Source organism: Callithrix jacchus, chromosome 11, assembly GCF_049354715.1.
Source record: "Callithrix jacchus isolate 240 chromosome 11, calJac240_pri, whole genome shotgun sequence".
Classification (NCBI taxonomy): Eukaryota; Metazoa; Chordata; class Mammalia; order Primates; family Cebidae; genus Callithrix; species Callithrix jacchus.
In genome coordinates this window covers 87,712,671-87,732,130 of record NC_133512.1, presented here as the reverse complement: position 1 = coordinate 87,732,130, position 19,460 = coordinate 87,712,671, and the positions used below count along the sequence as shown (strand labels likewise).

At 36.1% G+C, this 19,460-nt stretch overlaps 1 protein-coding gene across 19 annotated transcripts in view; it reads right to left on the bottom strand.

Annotated features, from left to right (window-relative positions):
• ST7 (suppression of tumorigenicity 7) overlaps positions 1-19,460 on the bottom strand; it is a 306,671-nt gene that overhangs the window by 94,218 nt on the left and 192,993 nt on the right. For 10 of the 19 annotated variants that reach the window (XM_017975480.4, XM_009002742.5, XM_078343254.1 and 7 more), the window contains 6 exons: positions 16,183-16,237; positions 15,427-15,542; positions 13,767-13,842; positions 11,557-11,625; positions 9,523-9,677; positions 7,219-7,316 (listed from right to left, as the gene is read on the bottom strand). In XM_017975480.4, the coding sequence (XP_017830969.1) occupies positions 7,219-7,316; positions 9,523-9,677; positions 11,557-11,625; positions 13,767-13,842; positions 15,427-15,542; positions 16,183-16,237 (569 nt within the window). The remainder of the gene's footprint in view (positions 1-7,218; positions 7,317-9,522; positions 9,678-11,556; positions 11,626-13,766; positions 13,843-15,426; positions 15,543-16,182; positions 16,238-19,460) is intronic. The other 9 variants (XM_017975482.4, XM_017975481.4, XM_035254203.3 and 6 more) reach the window with 1 other exon arrangement.

The following is a 19,460-nucleotide window of genomic DNA, read 5'->3' as shown; positions in this document are numbered from 1 at the left end:
CTCTCAAATCAATCAGATTTTATATTCTTGAGGTTCCTCACCAACTGTATTTCAAGAGAGATCAAATCAAATCCCCCAAAATGCCCAACAAAGCATAAATTTGTCATAGTCCATAAAAAGATCAAGAAGTCACTATTTATGATAAAAGTGAATAGGTGCTCTCTCAAATGTAACATGTTCAAAACTGAACTCATACTTTTCTCTCAAAAAACCTCTTTCACCCCCAGGCTTCCACATCTTAACTGACAGAAAGCCCTTCCCTTTCAAGGCAAATACTTAGAATCGGCCTTGACTATTCTTTTTTCTTGTATTGTACATCTGACTGATTAGCAAATTCTGTTAATCCTGCCTTCAAAATATATCTAGAATCTGATCACTTCACACCACTCCTCTGCTACCACTCTGGCCTGAGCCGCCATTGTGGCTTACCAAGATTAATACAAGAGCCCGCTGGCTGACTCCTTGGCTTCTCCCCTGCCACACAGCAGCCTGTAAAAATTAAGATGAGGCCAGATGTGGTGCTCATGCCTGTAATCCCAGCACTTTGGGAGGCCGAGGTGGGTGGATCACAAGGTCAGGAGTTCGAGACCAGTGTGGCCAATATGGTAAAACCCCGTTTCTACTAAAAATAGACAAAAAACATTAGCCAGGCATGGTGGCAGGCACCTGTAGTCCCAGCTACTTGGGAGGCTGAGGCAGGAGAATCACTTAAACCCAGGAGGCACTATTCATTTTTATCTTAAGTAGTGACTTCTTGATCTTTTTGTGAAGTATAACGAATTTATGCTTTGTTGGGGGCATTTTGGGGGATTTGATTAGATCCCTCTTAAAATATAGTTGGTGAGGAACTTCAGGAAGATAAAATCCAGTTGATTTCAGAGAAACTGTGACTATAACAGTCTAACAGAATGTAGAATAGTGTCATGTGTGTGTTCAATTTATATGTCTATAGGTTGCAGTGAGCCAAGATCACGCCACTGGAGTCCAGCCTGGGAGACAGAGTGAGAATCTGTCTTAAAAGAAAAAAAAAATTAGGACTGGTCATATCACTCCTCTGCTCAAAATCTTGCAAAGCTCTCCATTTCACCCAGAGTAAAAGCTGAAATCCTTACTGTGATCCACAAGCCCTGTTATGATCTCTAAGCTCCCTCCCTTCTCTCCTTGGGCTTATTCAGTTCTATCCATCCAGGATTCCTTTGCTGTTACTTGAACACTCCAGGTATATTGCTGCCTCAGGGCCTTTGAAAATTATATCACATGACCAACTTCAGCATCTCCTTCAGTCTTTGGTCACATATGCCTGATCATCCCACTGAAAAATGTGACTTCCTGGCCTCCACATTCTCTACCCACTGGCTTTCCTCATCCTCCCTGTACTGCGCTACTTTATCTTTTATTCCACAGCATTTTTCACTCTCTAATATACTATAAAAACACACTTATTATGTTTATTATTTTTCATTTATCCTCCCTGACTGAATATAAGCTGTGTAAGAGCAAGGTTCTCTATTCTGTTCATTAATTATACCAATCACCTGGAACAGGGGCTGACATGGAGTCGAGATTCAATATATTTTCATTGAATAAATGAATGGATGAATGGTGGGTGGTTTAGGGCAATGTGGGTATAACTTGATCAAAATCAAGGCTAAAGGGTAAAAAGAATAAGAAAATGTGAACCAGAAAAAAGGCAGTCATGACTGGAGCCACTGAGTGAAACGACGACTGAGTCCTGGGAAGGCGAAAAGCAGAACAGCAGACATGCAAGGGAAGAACTGGTGTAGATATAGCTGGGAAACAGAAACCAAAGATCCATACCTGGAAAAGCAGGCCCAAAACAGGATTTTTGAGAAGGGAAGCTAAATCACTTACTCAGACACAGGCATCTAGCCAGCTATATAAATGCTAGGTTCTAGGGTATACTACTCAATACACTGAACAACAAGCATCCAGCATATGAGAAATCTTGATAGTAACAGCTCAGGCTATCAGTCATGTAAATGGAAATACCTAATAGCAAATAAAATAACACTATTTCCAGCTAAAATTTTCACCCGCATCAGGGGTTGTTTACCACCTGCTTCATTATGCATAGTGAATACAGAGTAGAATGCTGATAAAATATGATTCATCATTACTGATGTGGTTACCATTAGGTAAATCAACGATTGATAAATCTATTATTTGCTCTCATTAGTTAAACCCTTTTCCTTTCTCCATGACACACAAATTGTCAATAACTTACTAAGTAAACTTAAACAATAATATCAGGCAAATCCAGAAAAGCAATTCAGATCAAAAAGAAGGCAGGGGTTGATATAAAGAACTTTGAACATCAGTATGGTTTTATGTCTAGTATCCACTTTCAAGACTCACTTTTTCTTTATTTGTAAGTATAGCAAAGAAAATCTTGAAACATGCCAACAATCATTTCAGAAACACTTAAGAGGAATTAACATATTTCACTGTATACTCTGTCTTTAGTTCGATGCTACACCTGCATATTGTCAAAGCTTTCAAAGTAACTGTTCAAGTAACACTTGATTGCCTGAGGTATTACAGGGACTCTTCTCACTCCCCATCCCCACAGGATGGTCCTTCACTTCTTCAACATTCAAGCTTAACAACATTGAGATCAATTTATCAACCAGGTTACCAATATGATCCATGACAAACTTAAGAAAAAAAAAAGGAATACTGTATACAGGGGAAATACTGTGACTTTTGGAATGGAAAGGCAGAGAAGGAAGGAACTAGGAAACTTAAGAATGAGGAAAAGGGGAAAGAAAAGGCAATAGAAATTACCTCCAAAACATTCATTTCACATTTTTCCTCCTAAAAAGATCTTTGCACCTTTGCAATAAAAACAGAATTTATGTTGTAAAATATTCTCTAAAATATGTTTTACAAACAATTTTGGAAGAGCATAGTATTTCTCTTTTACAAATCATTGATTTCATAAAGATTTTCCCTCATGAACGTAAGTGGGCCCAAACGCAAATCAACAGTACTTAATGTTCTACAGACTTTGATTAGTCTTGGAGGTGTATATTTTCTAAAGTATGCTTTCATTAGACGTGCTCCTCTTCATATATCATTTAAAGGGCATCCTCACACTATCACACTAATTCCCAAAGGTCAATCACCCCAGGTTATCTCTAATGACCTAAAAAGGGTATGTAATGAGCATCAGCAATAATTTTCTAAGTAGAACTCATTTTAGTTTACATTATTTTTTAAATAAATATTATCACTTTCAAGGAAGGTAGACAATCAGAATTAAACCAGCAAGAAAGAGGTGTAATAATCAACAAGAAGCGGGCATCAAAGGTCACAGGTGCAACGCCTTAACTGGGAATTTGTAAGCCATAGCTCTCTGACTTACCAATTCAAATATTTTATTGACTGCCTCTGTCTACAAGATACTGCTCTTTCATACAGGCAATCTATCCCATCCTTATTAGTTTATCCAAACCAGTTCTGACAGTGTATGGCTAAGGGGCTGGACCACGGTCATCCGACCTATGTCATTCCTTCCAAATCTACTCAAATAGGGGCAGGCAAAAACAGAAGGAAAACTTGAGGTTAGCTAAACAGTAGATATCAAAAGGAAAAAAGAAATTGTGCTGCATATTATGCTAAAGAGGCAAAATTACCAACATGAGAGCAAGCAGAAAGACCTTTCCTTAAATTTAATAAAGCAGAAAATGCAACCCTTTTCATTTTAAATAACAACATCTTATATTACAGTGATGTTGACAAGCCAGCATGGAAGGCCAGTAATCCCAGCACTTTGGGAGGCCGAAGTGGGCAAATTGCTTGAGTCCAGGAGGTCAAGATCAGCCCGGGCAACATAGCAACACCCAGTCTCTACAAAAAATACAAAAATTAGCCAGACATGGTGGTGTGCACCTGTAGTTCCAGTTCTTTGGAAGGCTGAGGTGGGGGGATGGCTTGAGCTTGGGAAGTGGAGGCTGTAGCAAGATCTCGACACTGCACTGCAGCCTGGGCATCAGACTGAGACCCTGTCTTAAAAAAGGAAAAAAAAAAAAAAAGAAAGAAAGAAAGAGAAAGCCAGCATGCTTTCTTAGCCCTGCCTACTGCCAAAATATTCCCTTAGCAGTAAGGTGCTGCTTCCATATTTGTGATGGCAAAAGGAAGCTAATCAAAATGAGTTTTTTTAAAAAAAACATCCTGGGAATTCAAAATAATTAATGTGTTGCTTCAAAAAATAAGTGATGAATTTTGATGTTAAGGAGCTGATGTGTTTACTTTATCAATATTTCACAGGTGTATTGCCATGAAAATTTAAGAAATTATCTACGGCTGTCCTTCCCAGAATTCTCTTTCATTTTTTTTTTCAGAATCTCTTACCAATTAAGTTTCCCCTTCCTTAAGGTGTTTCCAGAGAAATTTCTTTAAATGATTCTGCTTTCTACATGGAAGGCATTCTAACTCTGACATTTCTATTTCTACTTTAAAGTCTGCTCTAGGAAAGTTTAAACTCGTGCATATGGGGAGAGGATGGCTGTGTCTTAATGAGAAATTAGATCATCCTGCCTAGACTATCAGCAGGCTGTCTGGAATCTACTGAGCTGTTTTATCAGAGAAAGTCTTCCAGCAAGATGGTTTATGTGCATGCTGTTAAAGGAGTGAACCTCTCAGTGAAGTCGCAATTATCTATGACCCAGGACCAGAAAGGAGCCAAACAAATTAGGCCTTACCAACAACTGTCTCCTGCAAGGCTGGGACCAGCCACAGCTTTAACAAAGAGAAGGGTCCTCAACCTTCCCTCCTCTGTTTGTGGTGCAAGGATTGATAAAAAGAGTCCCTGAAGGAAGGAACACTTTGAATATTTCTCTTTAAAACATATATCTACTATGTCTGAGAGTGTTCCTTACAGGATTGTTACACCAGAGGGCTCACATCTACTGGATGCTCCATAAACTCTGAAAAAGGACCACATGTATTCGTATTCTAAGAATATGACAGATCCAGATGTAATATAAAAAAATACATATATACATATACAAACATGCATAAATATATATGTGTATGCATGTATACACATATGTAGAGAGAGGAGAGAGAGATTAAATAGAGGGAGAGAGAAATTAACTGATCAATTAATTCAAGAAAAATGAATTAGAAATATCATAAAATGTTATCATGAGAATGGTCAAGCAAATGATGACATAGTTACATAATGGAGAAAAACAGGAAAAAAATTGTAAGCATGCCTACTCTATGTCAGGTGTTTACACATTATCTTATATAATTCTCCCCATCAATTTTCCTTTCAGGTAGAATAATTATCTTCAATATACAGAAGACTAAATGAAAAGCCCATAAAAGGTATTAATAAGGAAGTTGCCTTGGATCATGAAGCTGGTAAAGAGCAAAGCTGAGATCCACACCCAGGTGTTTTGATTTCCTGCCCAGTGTTTCTCCCACTGCATCCATCTTTCCCCCAAGATCTGTATGTGAACTAGGTCAGTCAATGGAATTGTCAATATAAAATAATTGTAAACAAAAAGCAAATCATAATGTAGATGTACTGATTTGAATCACATGAAATTTTATATGTATGCACTGAAAATGATAAGCAGGAGACTGACAGAAAAAACTGAAATTAAAATCATCAGAATTTGTTCTTCCTATTAAGTTACTTAAGCACTCAATAAAATCACCAAAATTAGCTCCTCTATCCATGCCTGTTCCAAGCGAATTAAAGTTAAGAAAATTCTGTTAAAGGCTGAATGCAGCTGGGCCAGGTTAAGACAGAGGAACACCTGATCCTTTCTAAAATTCCCAGCTCCTTCAGCACCAAAGTGACTGGTAGAAGGATGAAGTATATCAAAGAATGGAATTTCTTTAAGTCAAAAAGCTTGGAGAGCAAGTTCATATCTTGGCAGAAATCTTCTTTTCTTAAAATGAGCACTTATACCATATAACATTCTTTGAATTCTTCCTTCAACAAAAATAATTTAATGGAGGGAGATTCCTTCTGCAGTGGCTTGGCCTAGAGAGCATCTATCACCTGCAGTTGAAGAGAAATCCTTTATAATCTTCCCTTCTTTTTCCTCTCCCCAGATTTGGGGGCTACACTGTTGTTTAATGGACTGGCCAAAACCACAGCATGAGCCTCACTTGGGCCTTTTCACATACTGCTGTAACTTGCAGAAATAACCAGTGGTGAGCCTTGAGTGTTGGCGCTCCCTCCTCCAAAGAGTAACTGGAAATTCACAAGAATAACTGTCTTTCCAGAGACAAACTGAGAAAAGGTTCACCAAGTGTGCAGTCTTCCTGTGCTCAAATCCATGAGCTGAGAATTGAGCAAGAGGCCACTTTTATCTTGCCCCTTGGTTCTTTCATTTTTATAATACACAGTTATGTATGACTTCTAATTCAGCAAAAGAATGAAATGTTGACAAAGGTTTTCTGAGATTGTTTTTAAAAAGAAAACAGCCTATAAATACAATTCATACTGGTGTCAATTTCTTTATGAAAAGCATTTCCTACTAACAAAAAACATGGAAATCAAAGTTCCCCAACTGGTTTCCCTTAAAACCTCTATTTGTTTTAAAGTTAAATAATCATAACCTCCCTTGGTTCTTTTTTGTTTTAAAACTCCCACCTATTTCCTCTCTTCTTAATTTTTATCTTGACTACTACTAATAAAGTATCCTGGTTTAAGAATCTAGGAAAATGCTTGAAACAACTACAATAGGATTAGCTCATAATATTAAATTTGAGAGTAGTAATTTGACCCATAATTAGTTCACATCTTTCTAACAACTACACAGAAAAAAAAAAATCAGTTAGCTAACATGGCTGATCTCATTATTGACTTCCAGCTGCAGCCCCAAAGGTTTGATAATAAGGACATCTATTGAGATTTTTAAAATAGGTCAGTCACCCTATTAAAAGTGTTGTATGTATTATCTTATTTAGTGCTCAAATCATTCTAAAAAGTAATTGTGAGGACGTTATTGTTGTTCCCATTTTAGAGATGAAGAAACTAGGGCAAAGAGAAGTTGAGTAACTTGCTGGACATAAGTCCTTTATCTAGTAAATTGGGAACTAGAGTCAAATCCCACACAGTCTGGCTCCGGAACCCACAGAACCACCACATCACCACTGGTGCAGACTGCTATGGCCATTCAGCGGGCTCCTATATCTGTAAGCCACTGATCTCAAACACAAACTTTAACTCACATCTCTCATCATTTTCACTGCTTCTCTGGTCCTCCCGAGTCTTCTGGCACACATTGCTAGCCTTCTTTTGATGTACACCAAGACATTGGTGTCTCGTCCTGAAGAGGGAGACATAAAACACCAAAATCAAAAAAAAAAAAAAAAAAAAAAATACAGAGGCCCATTTGCCTTGCCCCCTAAAGGAAAACATCAGAGCATTGACAATTTGTTAATAGTAGAATCAATATAGAGTAAAGTAAAAGTACTTAGACTCCCAAAAGTCAAATCATGTGACTGATTACCTAATCCATGCTTTTGAGTTAGGATGTTAAACATTTGATAATAAATAAAATCATCTGCCAGAAAGTGCTGCGAAAATGAACATACCCACATTGTATTCGGTTTGCAAGCAGGAATTCCACATTCTTCAAGTGTGCATTCTTTTGGTAAAGATGCAGAGGTGAATCTCGGGTTGCATCCTGATGAACTATTTTTTTTTCATTCTTGACATTAAGTCTGGAGAAGCCTCATCTTGAACCTCTGCTTTATATTATTTTTTTTCCCTAACACTAGTGACATCATAATCATCTCCAGGTCCCCAAAGCAGTTGATTTTAGATGGCAATATAACACATTCCAGATATGACAATAGAATATGCAACAAAATGAAAAACTACCCTAGTGTTAGAGAAAGAATTGACAAGCTAAATAGTTATAACAATAGTCAGTAAAATGACTCTTAAAAAGTACATTAACAATTTCTCATCTTAATCTTTTATTTAATTATATGTCTTTTTGGATATGTTTCCAGACCAGTGAGAACATGCATGTGCTTAATCCTCAATAAAATTACCATGTTTGAGAAAAATATGACACACCTGTTATAGATTAGGTGCATGTATAATACGCAGCTATTAAAAGATGTTAAGACTAAAGTCCTAACATTTCAAGTTTTAAACAATGAGAACAAGATGTGTGCTGAAAATCTGCCAAGTACCTACAAATTATTTTTAAAATGTGATTATATTTTTGGATAGATTCAGGCAACAGGTTGAAAGGATTTAATTTAGAGAAGAAAAGAAAGAAAATTTAAGTTGTATTACAGGTTATGTAATTTTACGTATTGATTTCCATTTAGTTCACAAAATGCACATTGATTGACTACAAGTCTGTCTTCAAAATGTATTGCATTACACTAAAATACTTTTTTTAATTAAAGACAGATGATGATTAGAGACTTTATTAGCATACACACGCTACAGAATAAAAATAAAAACCTAGGTATTGATATGGTACAGGTGTGGACATACTCACATATATGCAGGCTATAATGCAAAGATCTTGCTGGCACATTAGTTATGGGGACTAATGAAGTCAGTTTATACACCAAATCCAAGTTTAACATTAAAATTTAATTTTATAATCTCAAATATGAAGGACATACATCCCTACTCTCTAAGTTTTAGGAGGGAGAAACTAAGTGAGAAACAAAATAACTGTGAATTTTGGTTGGACCATAGAAATACTCTCAAATTTTGGTTGGACCATGGAAATACTTACTCTCTTACCACAAGGATTGCTAAATTTCTGTTTAAACAACCAACAAACTGATGAGTTAAGAGGCTCAGGAAATTCCAGAAACAATTTTGTTGTTTTGCATCTATACTGTTCCCCCCTCCAAAATGTCACTGACTTTCAGTTTAGTGCACTGAAGTGAAAGGACTCAGATTTCAAAGTTATCTTAAATTTAAAAGGGTATTTTTTCCTTTTTTCTTGTTTAAAAAGGCATTATTTTTAACAAAAAAGATAAGTAGGAGCTCATGGCTCCTTCTCTCTGGAAGCTTAATACCAATGTTTCTTACATAAGAGATAAATGCTGATACAATCACCAATAACTGTTATGTTCTTAATTGTCCTATTTCAATCCATGTTGTAGAAGATCTGTAAGATAAAATCTTTGCTAACACTATGGCTAATTTAAATCCTGTTTCCCAACTGGGTCTTAAAGTTATGAGCAGAAGCAACTGATGAACAGAAATATGCAAGCATTTGGGAGGGGAAAAGGTTACCATTAAAGGTTACTGCCATTTATTTCTGGGGTTAGGAATCTAAGGGCAGGAAAGAGAATGTTAATATAAACAGTAATGAAGCTATAGGTTAATTATTTACTAACTATACTTATAGGAAAGAAGTATTTAAAAAAAGCAAAAGCCAATATTTTCTCATGTCTAGGAGAATCATATTTTGAATTGGACTAAAAATTTGCTCTGATGAATAATTTTTACAAATCTGATCCCCCAATGCAACAACCTGGAGGAAACCTTACTATGTTGGGCTTCATACTGGGATCCATGATGCTGTAGCTGCTGAGAACGTCGGTAACAGCCATCTCCAGCCTTCAGGGCCTGCTTAAATAGTTTTTCTGCTTCAGCAATGGTTGTTGCTTCCTCTTCAGCCAACAGAATATAAGCAGTTGCACACCTGTTCATTCAGATAATAGCCACCATCAATTACAAAGCCAAGGACATGGTAATAGACTGTGGGAGCTCATGCAGAAAGGCAAGGAGTTACGCCAAAACATGCAGAGTGGCCAACTGGTTCATGCACTTGGTTTGTAGTTGCTGACACAAAATAATGGTACAAAAGAAACGTCTGTATTTCAGCTTGAGAGGTAGGATGCATAGTGTTAGGAGGATGGGGCTCACGTGTGGACTCCACCCTTTATTAGTGTGTCACGTTGGGCAAGTTCTTACTCTGCCTCCCTGATGGAGAACAACATGGAATCTTTGTTCACAGTGTTGTTGTGAAGGGTAAGTAAGGTGATGCATGTAAAGTGCTCAGTACAGTAGCCAGCATGTGGTTAAGTGCTCAATAAATGTCAGCTTGCGATGGTGATAACAGCTGTTATTAAACAGTTCCTTCCAAAACTCAAAGTTAGAGGTGCTATATGCAGGTTTACTTCTGTTAACTAAACACAGATTCTCTTCAATCTATGGATTTGTTCAGATAAGAAATTCATTAAATCAAGTTATTCATTGAAAAAAAAACACCCAGTGCTTCAACATCTCTTTACAGTTAGCACTGACTTTCTGCTTCAGGAAGAACCTACAAGTAGTGTTATTTCTGAAGAGTTCAAAATCTGACTCAGCCACAATAGCTAACAAGAGTTAAATGTCATGCCTTCAATAACAACAACAACTACCACTTATTGCTCAGTATATCTTAAGCACTGTACCAGGCACTTAACATACATCATCTCATGTAATCCTTTCAACAACCCTCTAAAGTATGAAACCAAAAGGATAATTAATGAACAAGGGGAGTTCTTGGGAATTTAAACCTTCCAAAGCATATAAGGAACAATCCACTGCCAAAGAAAGGGAATGTAACAGGGAAGTGGTGAGGGTGTAACAGACCACACAGGTCCTACACTCATCCCTTCACTCTCCTTTTCCACTGCCTCACTTGTGGCCATTTCCCTACTTATTTCCATGAGACCACAAGAGAGAAAATAGACAGAAAGTAAAACCAAATGTTACTTTTACTGTCAGCAAACTGCAATAGCCAGCTAGGAAAAGGAGGCTGAACTTCACAGCTAATGTGAGGTTTGGGGCTACTAGTTAATCTTGGCCTTAAGGAAGGGTCTGTAATTCTTTAGTCAATCTCTCTAATTTCAGGGAGGAACCATCAATGGGGCTTTAAACAATGTGGTGAGGTAGGGAGAAAAATGCCCAGAAAAAAAGCTGTAAAACCAATTTCTACAGATGGCAGCATCCATGACTTGGAAAGAACCATAATGATGCTGAAACTACCCAAGTGATTCACAGGAGAAAATAACTGGGACAGGCATCAGAAGAAATGCTTAAGGCTTCAGATGCCGACATACAAATATGAGGCAAGGGTAATGAAGTGAAAATTGAGATTGTAATACTGAGTGGTAGATACAGTATCAGAGGAATTAGCTATAAGATTGTAGGTGTTGGGCTGGGAACCCAAGAATGGTTGGGGGTAGCTTGCTTGCTTGCTTGTTTATATTTCAAATGGTATTCTTAGGAGGAGAGGCAGAGTAGCCCTACTGGCCAAGAAACATACATCTATGTGGAAACTCATGAGTTTGGGATAGAAACATGCCAAGAGCTTGTGAGTGAAGGAAAAAGGAAAGAGCAATAGAAGTGCTAATGGTTGGGGAGTACAGAACAGACTGCTCAGCTTGATGGAAGATATAGATGATGCATCCTTGTCACAACACAATACACATACAGAAGCAAGAAAGTGTGGTGATGGGGGTGTCAACCATCCAGATATCCACTAGAAGTCTCAATTGGTTAGAAGTAGGGCACCCAACAGGTTCTTGACTTACTTTGGTAACAATTTTATCTCCCAGATGGTAGAGGAAGCAATTAGGGGAACTTCAACTCTGGACCTAATTCTGACCAAGAAGAAAAAAATAGTTGGTAAAATGAAAATTGATAGGAACATTCAGAGAGAGTCACTATGTCATTTCGGAGTTCAGGGTAATCAAAGAGGGGAAGGTAGACTTCAAAAAATTCAAAGAAAAGAGGCATGATTCAATGGCATGAGACTCAGAAGGAAAATGGCTTAAGAGGGTTGAGCAGCTTCCAAATGTTCAACTGTAATTGCAATCACAAATGATCATCTCAGGAAGAAAAGACAGGCAGTACTTAACCAATATGGCCTCACAGAGATTTCTCCCATGTCAGATTTTTAAAGGACACACTTTAAAAGATGGAAAGAGGGCATGTAATGATGGTCTGTAAGAGAGTGGAATGAGCTTATAAGAATAATGTCAGGAGAGCTAAAATTCCAAATTAGCTGAAGCTTGCCAAATAATAATAATAATAATAATAAAGACAAAACAAAATACTAAAGACAACCATTTATTCCCTGTTTTAAAATCGTGTTTAAGCGCTATCACCATCCCCATGTCACAAAAGCAAGTAAGTAAAAAAAGACAAACAACACAATAACATCAAAACAAGGAAGGTTTATTGTTAACAGCAGTAGATAATAAAGAAAAAGCAAATCTCTCTCCCTCCTATTGAGTTCCCGGCTTCTCTATCAAGGAGAATGACTGTCAGACTGAAAAAGGGAGAAGAAATTAAACTCTAAAATGGGTAAAAAGATGTAAGACAGCAAATAATTGATCCATTCTAAATGAATTACTGGACTGGATGGGCAAATCCCAGGAAACCAAAAGACCTTGTAGGCAGGCCATGGAATTGTTCTCTGTGGATAGTTGAGGAATCACAAAGAATGGAAAGGTGCTAGAAGATGAGATGGTAAATGTAGCATAAATTTCCAAAAAGGGGAAGAAGGCAGACTTCCCAAACTACAGAACACAGTGATTTGGAAAGATACTCTAATGGATTATTAAAGGGATGGTCTCCAAGCACTTAAAAAAGAAAGTAGTGACCACTAGAAGCCAGCTTAAATTTACTAAGAGTAAATAAATCAGATTGTGCTAGCTTAATTTACTCTAATAGATTTACTATAAATTTCAGATCCATAGCTACAGTTGGCATTCTTAAGATCCAAATGGAGAAATATGGGCTGAGTCACAGTGTAACTGGGTGGCTTAGTAATTGAGTGAACAATACAAAAGATAGTGATTCATGAAGACATGAACCTGGAGGGTGGTTTCTATATGTCATGTCACAGGGCTCTATTCCTGGCCCTCATATTTTTCTCAGAAACATGGATGACACACAGAAGGCAGGCATATCAAATTTGTAGATGACAAGAAACTGGAAAATAAATACGTTGTATGACAGAATCAGAAACCATAGATCAACTGGTCACAATGGCAGGATTTCCAACTCTAAAGACAATTTGTTTTTTCCCTAAGATCTCTGAAGAAGATTCTGTAACCTTTTTCAGAAAAATCATAACATACTTTAACAATGACTACTTGGCAAGGATAGTGTTGAGGTGATTCAAGCACCAGATGGGTGGTTAGCTAAATGACCTTTAAGGTCTCTGCCAACCCTGAGTTTTTATGACTCCAACTTTAAGAATCTTTCTCATTTTCTGAGATCTCCAGAAGAGATTCCCAGCCTTCCTTGGTAACCCATAGAATGTTTAACAACACTCAAGACAGAATTTCCTCTTATCTTTGTCTTACTCTTGAAATATTTTCTAAAATTTTTTTTCTTTTTACCTTATGTTGTTATTATGTTTTCCCCACTAGCAGTTCTACTAGAAAATGTTATAATGCAGATGAGCATTGTACATCTGGAAAAATTTCCCTGTCAAAATGTTTTAGATATGTAAAGAATTATATTTATTTTATATCCTCATAATATCCTAGGGATAGCCCTTCAAGAATTTAATTTAGGATCATAGCAAAGCCACTCAATTTCTCTCTAAAATGACTAAAACCACCTCCACATGGCTGTCCTTCATTTTTAAAAAACTTTTTTTAATAAAGTAATAACTCCCCAAATAATCCTCCAATTCAAACACAGTTTAAGTATCCTAGCAATGGCAACTAAATATATTCTGCAAAGGATGAGATTTCCTTTTTAATAGCAAGGTTTTCCCCCCACTTACTCATTTATCTCCAAGGCTTCATGAGCTGCAGAAATCCTAGCTTGGGGGTTTCTCTCTCTCCAGGCTTTCTGCATTACTATTTAAGAAAAAGAGAAAAAAACAAGTCAATACATATAATTAGGTAGACTCAGTAGAGGACAAGAGCTAAATTAGGACCTTCAGCTTAAATTACAAGAAAATATTTCATTACTAAGAGGGTTGGCCAAAATCTCCAAAGTCACATTAATGTATTAATTTGCCAATCCACTGTACTTCATCTGTTGATAGCAAAGCTTTTTTGCGCTTACAAAACTACAGGCTAAGCAAATCGAGAAAACGCACTCTAACAGAGATGTTGCCTGTCTTTTGCATATTAATGTCATTTGTTTCTGGGGAGCATACATTATTTTACACATTTTGAGATGAAATAGCTACTAACCTCTTCTTTCACTTATATACAATATAATTGGTCATTTTCCAAAGCACTTAATACAGGCTCTTGGTGACATAACATTCTGAAACCATTTCAAGAATCATGTGTGGATCAGTAAAAAATGTTTAAGCTTTTGCTTAACATGTGTACTTATATCCCAAATTTACCTACAAACCTAGCTTTTATACATCAAAGCAGTTTCTGAACATACTGTGAGAAGCTCAATGTTTGGCAATATTTACTGTATGTTTCTACGAGAGCAAAGAGTACCATTTTTAAAAAGGTTTTTAACTATCTCTTTATCTATTTTATAAATTTGTATTTTATAAATTATTATTTTAGAGGCTGGGTGTGGTGGCTCACGCCTGTAATCCCAGCACTTTGGGAGACCGAGGAGGGCGGATCACGAAGTCAGGAGATTGAGACCATCCCAGCCAACATGGTGAAGCCCTGTCTCTACTAAAAATACAAAAAAATTAGCTGGGTGTGGTGGCACTTGCCTGTAGCTACTTAGGAGGCTAAGGCAGGAGAATCACTTGAAGCAGGGAATCAGAGGTTGCAGTGAGCTGAGAATGTGCCACTGCACTCCAGCCTGGATGACAGAGCAAGACTCCGTCTTAAAAATAAATAAATAAACAAATAAATAAATAAAATTATTTTAGAGTATGTAGAGGTTCCCTTTTAAAAACATTTTTTCACCAATTTACTTTGCATAAGTTTTATAACAAAAAAATTTCAGTTGAATTATTTGAAACTCAACTAATGTACAATGAACACTAAACAATGTATTTGCTCGAATGGAAAAATACATCTGGACTTCAACAGCCAAGGCCATGACGCCAGCTGATGCTAGTGAACCCATAAATATGCAGATAAAAGTCACTAGAATATATTCATTAATCATCTGAATCCAGTGAATTCGAATATCATAAAAGAGATAAGACCCTTCATGCTAACCCAACCAAGAATTTCACTAGCTTCATATAAGATTTATATTTCCTTAAAATATATAAAACCAACTGTGATTTTTTAAAATCATGATTAAAATTATAATGAGGAGACTCATTTCTACATCAATACTTCATTGAGATAAAGGTTTACTTAATTATTTCAGATTTCTGGGTTCTTAGTCAATCAACAATACTTTATTCATTGGCATGTTACAGAGTAGGTATTGTAAAAGCAGAAATCTTGATACTTAAGCCAAAAAAACCCTCCTACTCAGAAGGATGTATGGATTTTTCATACTTGCATCTGCGGGACGCAGATGGTCTGAGTCACAAGTAAAGAATGTCTGGTGGTCTTGGGCAGAGAGATTCATGTCATAATAAGTAAGAGGCTCTCGTCCCGTCACCCAAGTATACCTGCCAAGGTAAAATAAGATGATTAGTCACTTTTGAGAGAGAAAAGCAAGACCTATAAAATACTAAGCTGCAGAGGCATTGAAATATAGCCCATTAACTGAATACTGAAATAGCTTTGCTAATGAATACAAAATATTTTTTAAATCATCTTATTCTCCCTTCAGGAATTATATCAATCAAAAGAAATAAACATTTTCCCCTGTACTTTTGTCTTAAAATTTGCTAGCCATTGCTAATGAAAAACTTCCCTAATTCATATTATGAATAGACACATTCCTAAAGCTATTAAAATTCTAACTTGCCTAATTATTTTGCTAAACTAAATTCCAACATAATTTCTATGACATCTCTATAACCATATAGAGGGAAACTTCAAAATGTTTTGACTGTATAATATATACTGAAAAAAATAACTGTTCCAAGACAAACTCTAAAACTACGTATTTTTGTACATTATCCCAAATCTAGTGCTAATATATTTATAAAACAGAAAAATCAAAACATTTGAGCATAGTATTAAAAAATGGATGCACTAAATAGACTGTTACAATGACCCCTAAATGAACCAGCAAAAACATTTGCTGCTGTCTTTGCTCTCTGAACCAGACCCATTTGTTTCCCAAGCTGTCAAAATGCTTACCGATTATATTCAGCACCCCTAAATAAATTTAGTGGATTTCGCCATACTTTGCATTCTGCAACGAAGAGAAATGCGAAAATGTTACACGTAAGTTCAGTGACACTACAAGCTAATTAATTCAGCAAAACACCCTTCCTGGCCATTTGATAAGATAATTCTATTCTCTATCCTTTAAATGGGAAGCTCTGGGTGGTTAATCACAAAATGTGGCTCAGGCTCTGGGACTTTGGAAAGTTTTGCCTAATCTCTGTAGGCCTGAGTTTCCTTACTTGCCAAATCAAGGTACATGCCAAAATCAGCTAGTTCATAACTTCTATAATTATTTCAAGAGGTCCAAACTGATTCTATGAATTTACTTTCAAAACCTTATAGATAAAACTATAGGCAGAAGTAAAACTACTTTGTTAGTCTAAAATACATCTCACAATAATGTTGTACATGACAAGATAAGCTATAGAGTATAATATGCAAAGAGCCTTACAGTCTTAATTTGGGTTCATGATAACACTGATTTTATGATAATTTACCAGTTTGTTTTCCCTTACAGGAAAGGAATAAGAAAATTAATAAAGTTACCATATTGTAGGGAGACATGCGATGAAAAGAAATTGTTTCAAAGCATTTTAATATCATTTACTTACATAGATACATGTACTAATTATCATACTAATAGCATAATGTTAACATGTACTAATAAATCATATCTTTTCATTATAACAAGACCACAGAAATTTATGGTCTTGGGACTTCAACAAAAGGACTTCAACTTAGAAAAACCAATTATTAGCTTTAAGCCTGTGTAATAATGGTAAGCATACGACTAATAAACTACAATTCTTTTCAAACAGTCTATGATTAAGACTTTCTACTGATTCAGAATACTAGATTTTGGATGAATAAGATCTTATCAGAAAATAAAATCAGTTAATAGTATTCAAAACATCTATGTTTGTGTTTAACCAGCAAAAGCCACATCCAACAACACGTGCTAAAAAGTGAGCAATTACTGTAGAAATCCAAAGGATATTAAAGGTCACATGGTGATTCCTTAAGATTCTACCCTCAGTCCTAGTACATTCAACATCCATCCATCCACTGAGCATTAATTTGAGCACCCACTGGAGGAATTAAGTAAGCCATCAATTTCAGCATAGTGTGATAATGGAGAACACAAAGCACTCTGGGAACATGTGTATAATCTAATATTTGTTCAAATAATAAAGGATATACACATAACAGGAATACACGTTTTCATTTAAAGATGCACTTATTTCTAAATTAGGGCAGGATCCCACTTAAAATTTACTCAAATGTTTATAAATAACGGCCCTATATTTTTTGTCACTTAGCTTAACCTGCCATTTAGGAAATCAGTTTTGTTCACTTAATTTAGCACCTCTGAATTTTGTTCTTGAGAAACTGAGATTTGATGCCTGTCATGTCATATGGCATTAACTAGAAAATGATGCTTCCTGTAATTACTTTTTCTCCCCTTAGAGGAATCGCTAACACTCTGACTCCAGATTATGGCTTGAAACACATTGATGAGCCCAATAACCATAATCTCTGCCCTTATGGATATTATAACTAGCTGGCCAACCACTGCCAACCCCTGCTCAGAGAATCTCTTTTAAAATTCAAAGTGCTCTCCTTAAAGCTTCATGAATATTGCAAGATTTGTATCTAGCATACAACAAACATGAATATAGACTTATGTATAAGGATGCTCGTGGTAGAATTATACTATAAAACAAGGACATTTGGGGAGATGCCTCTCCTCCAATGAACTTCATCTGAAATATTAGTAAAAAGGCTATGGCAAATATTTTGTCTCCAACAAATACATTATTATACTACATGGAAGGATTAGCATTGTTTAAACATCAACTGACAAATTACAAAGAAAACTGTTTTCAATTAAAATTTCAACTCACATATCAAGATGCAACTGAAATTATTTCTAAACAAAAAATAACTCCAAAGAGAAATCATATATACACCTAAAGTATTCACTGAGCTGTATCTAAAGATGCTCTTTATTTAGGAAATGTCACAATGCAGCCAGCAGGGGGTGCAGCAAACATTGTGAAATATTACTTTTATGACTTCCATTAGAGAACTGAACTTAAAAAGAAATCCGTGTTAACATTGGTGTTATATATGTGTGCTATATTCAGTTTTTTAACTATCCCTAAAACCTAGAAAAAAAGTATCTAAGTAATTATAACAGATGTAAACTGTTCTAAGTGAGAATAAAACATGTAAAGAAGTGGTACCTAAGAAATGTCCTTAGGATGCCCTTTAAATACAACGTGCAAGACAGGTATATTTTTCATTTAAGAAACAAGCTACCTAGAGATCAAACATGAACACATGTCAAAGTTGTTTTGCTTTAAATTAGGTCACAGCTATGTTAATTTCTTCTTTGTCACTCTGTTCCATAATCTTATCTTGACTGCAAAAACTCTTAGTCTAGAATCACTCTAGGGAACATACCTCATAAATATCAGGCTGCCTGATGGTTTAGTAATATGGACAACAGATGTAAATGCCAAGCATATTAGAATATGAAGATTTAAGTCAGCAAATTAAACTCAGATCTCCAGAAAGTAAGAGTTTCTTATTTGTTCCTTTAAGGAATAAATTCCTTATTTCAAATCATATTTAAAATTTTACCTCCAAAAGGAATTTTCCATTCTCCATTAACATCAACAAATTTAGTGTCCTCAAGATGCACCAGAAGTTGATTGGGGCTTCATCAAGAGCTTGCTAATATTATTAATAATATAGTTAAAAATATGCCCTTGATACAACAACATGCTCTCTATAGTTCCATACTCAGCAATGCAACTCACAAGCGGTGACAGAAATGTTCCATCCTCAGCACACATGCAAGAATGAAATTTAAGAAAAAGGGCAGCAGCAATTATTGGAATAGCACTTGTGTAGTTCCCAAAGTCTGCAGAAGAGATTCACAACTTTGTTGTAATGAGATCATTACAAGTTTCTGTGCGAGAGACAAAGAACCTAAAGGATAATGCTTACTATCTACAGCTAAGTACTAAATCTAAAAGCAAGCCCTAATTCTTTTTTTTTTTAGCCCTCCCTCTCACTATTTCCCTACTAAAACCTTTCATCACAATCATACTTACTTCATGTATCTTCTTTTTTTTTTTCTTTTTCGAGACCAAGTCTCACACTGCTTCCAGGCTGGAGGGCAGAGGTGCGATCTTGGGTAACTGCAACCCCCAACACCCTGGTTCAAGCAATTCTCCTGC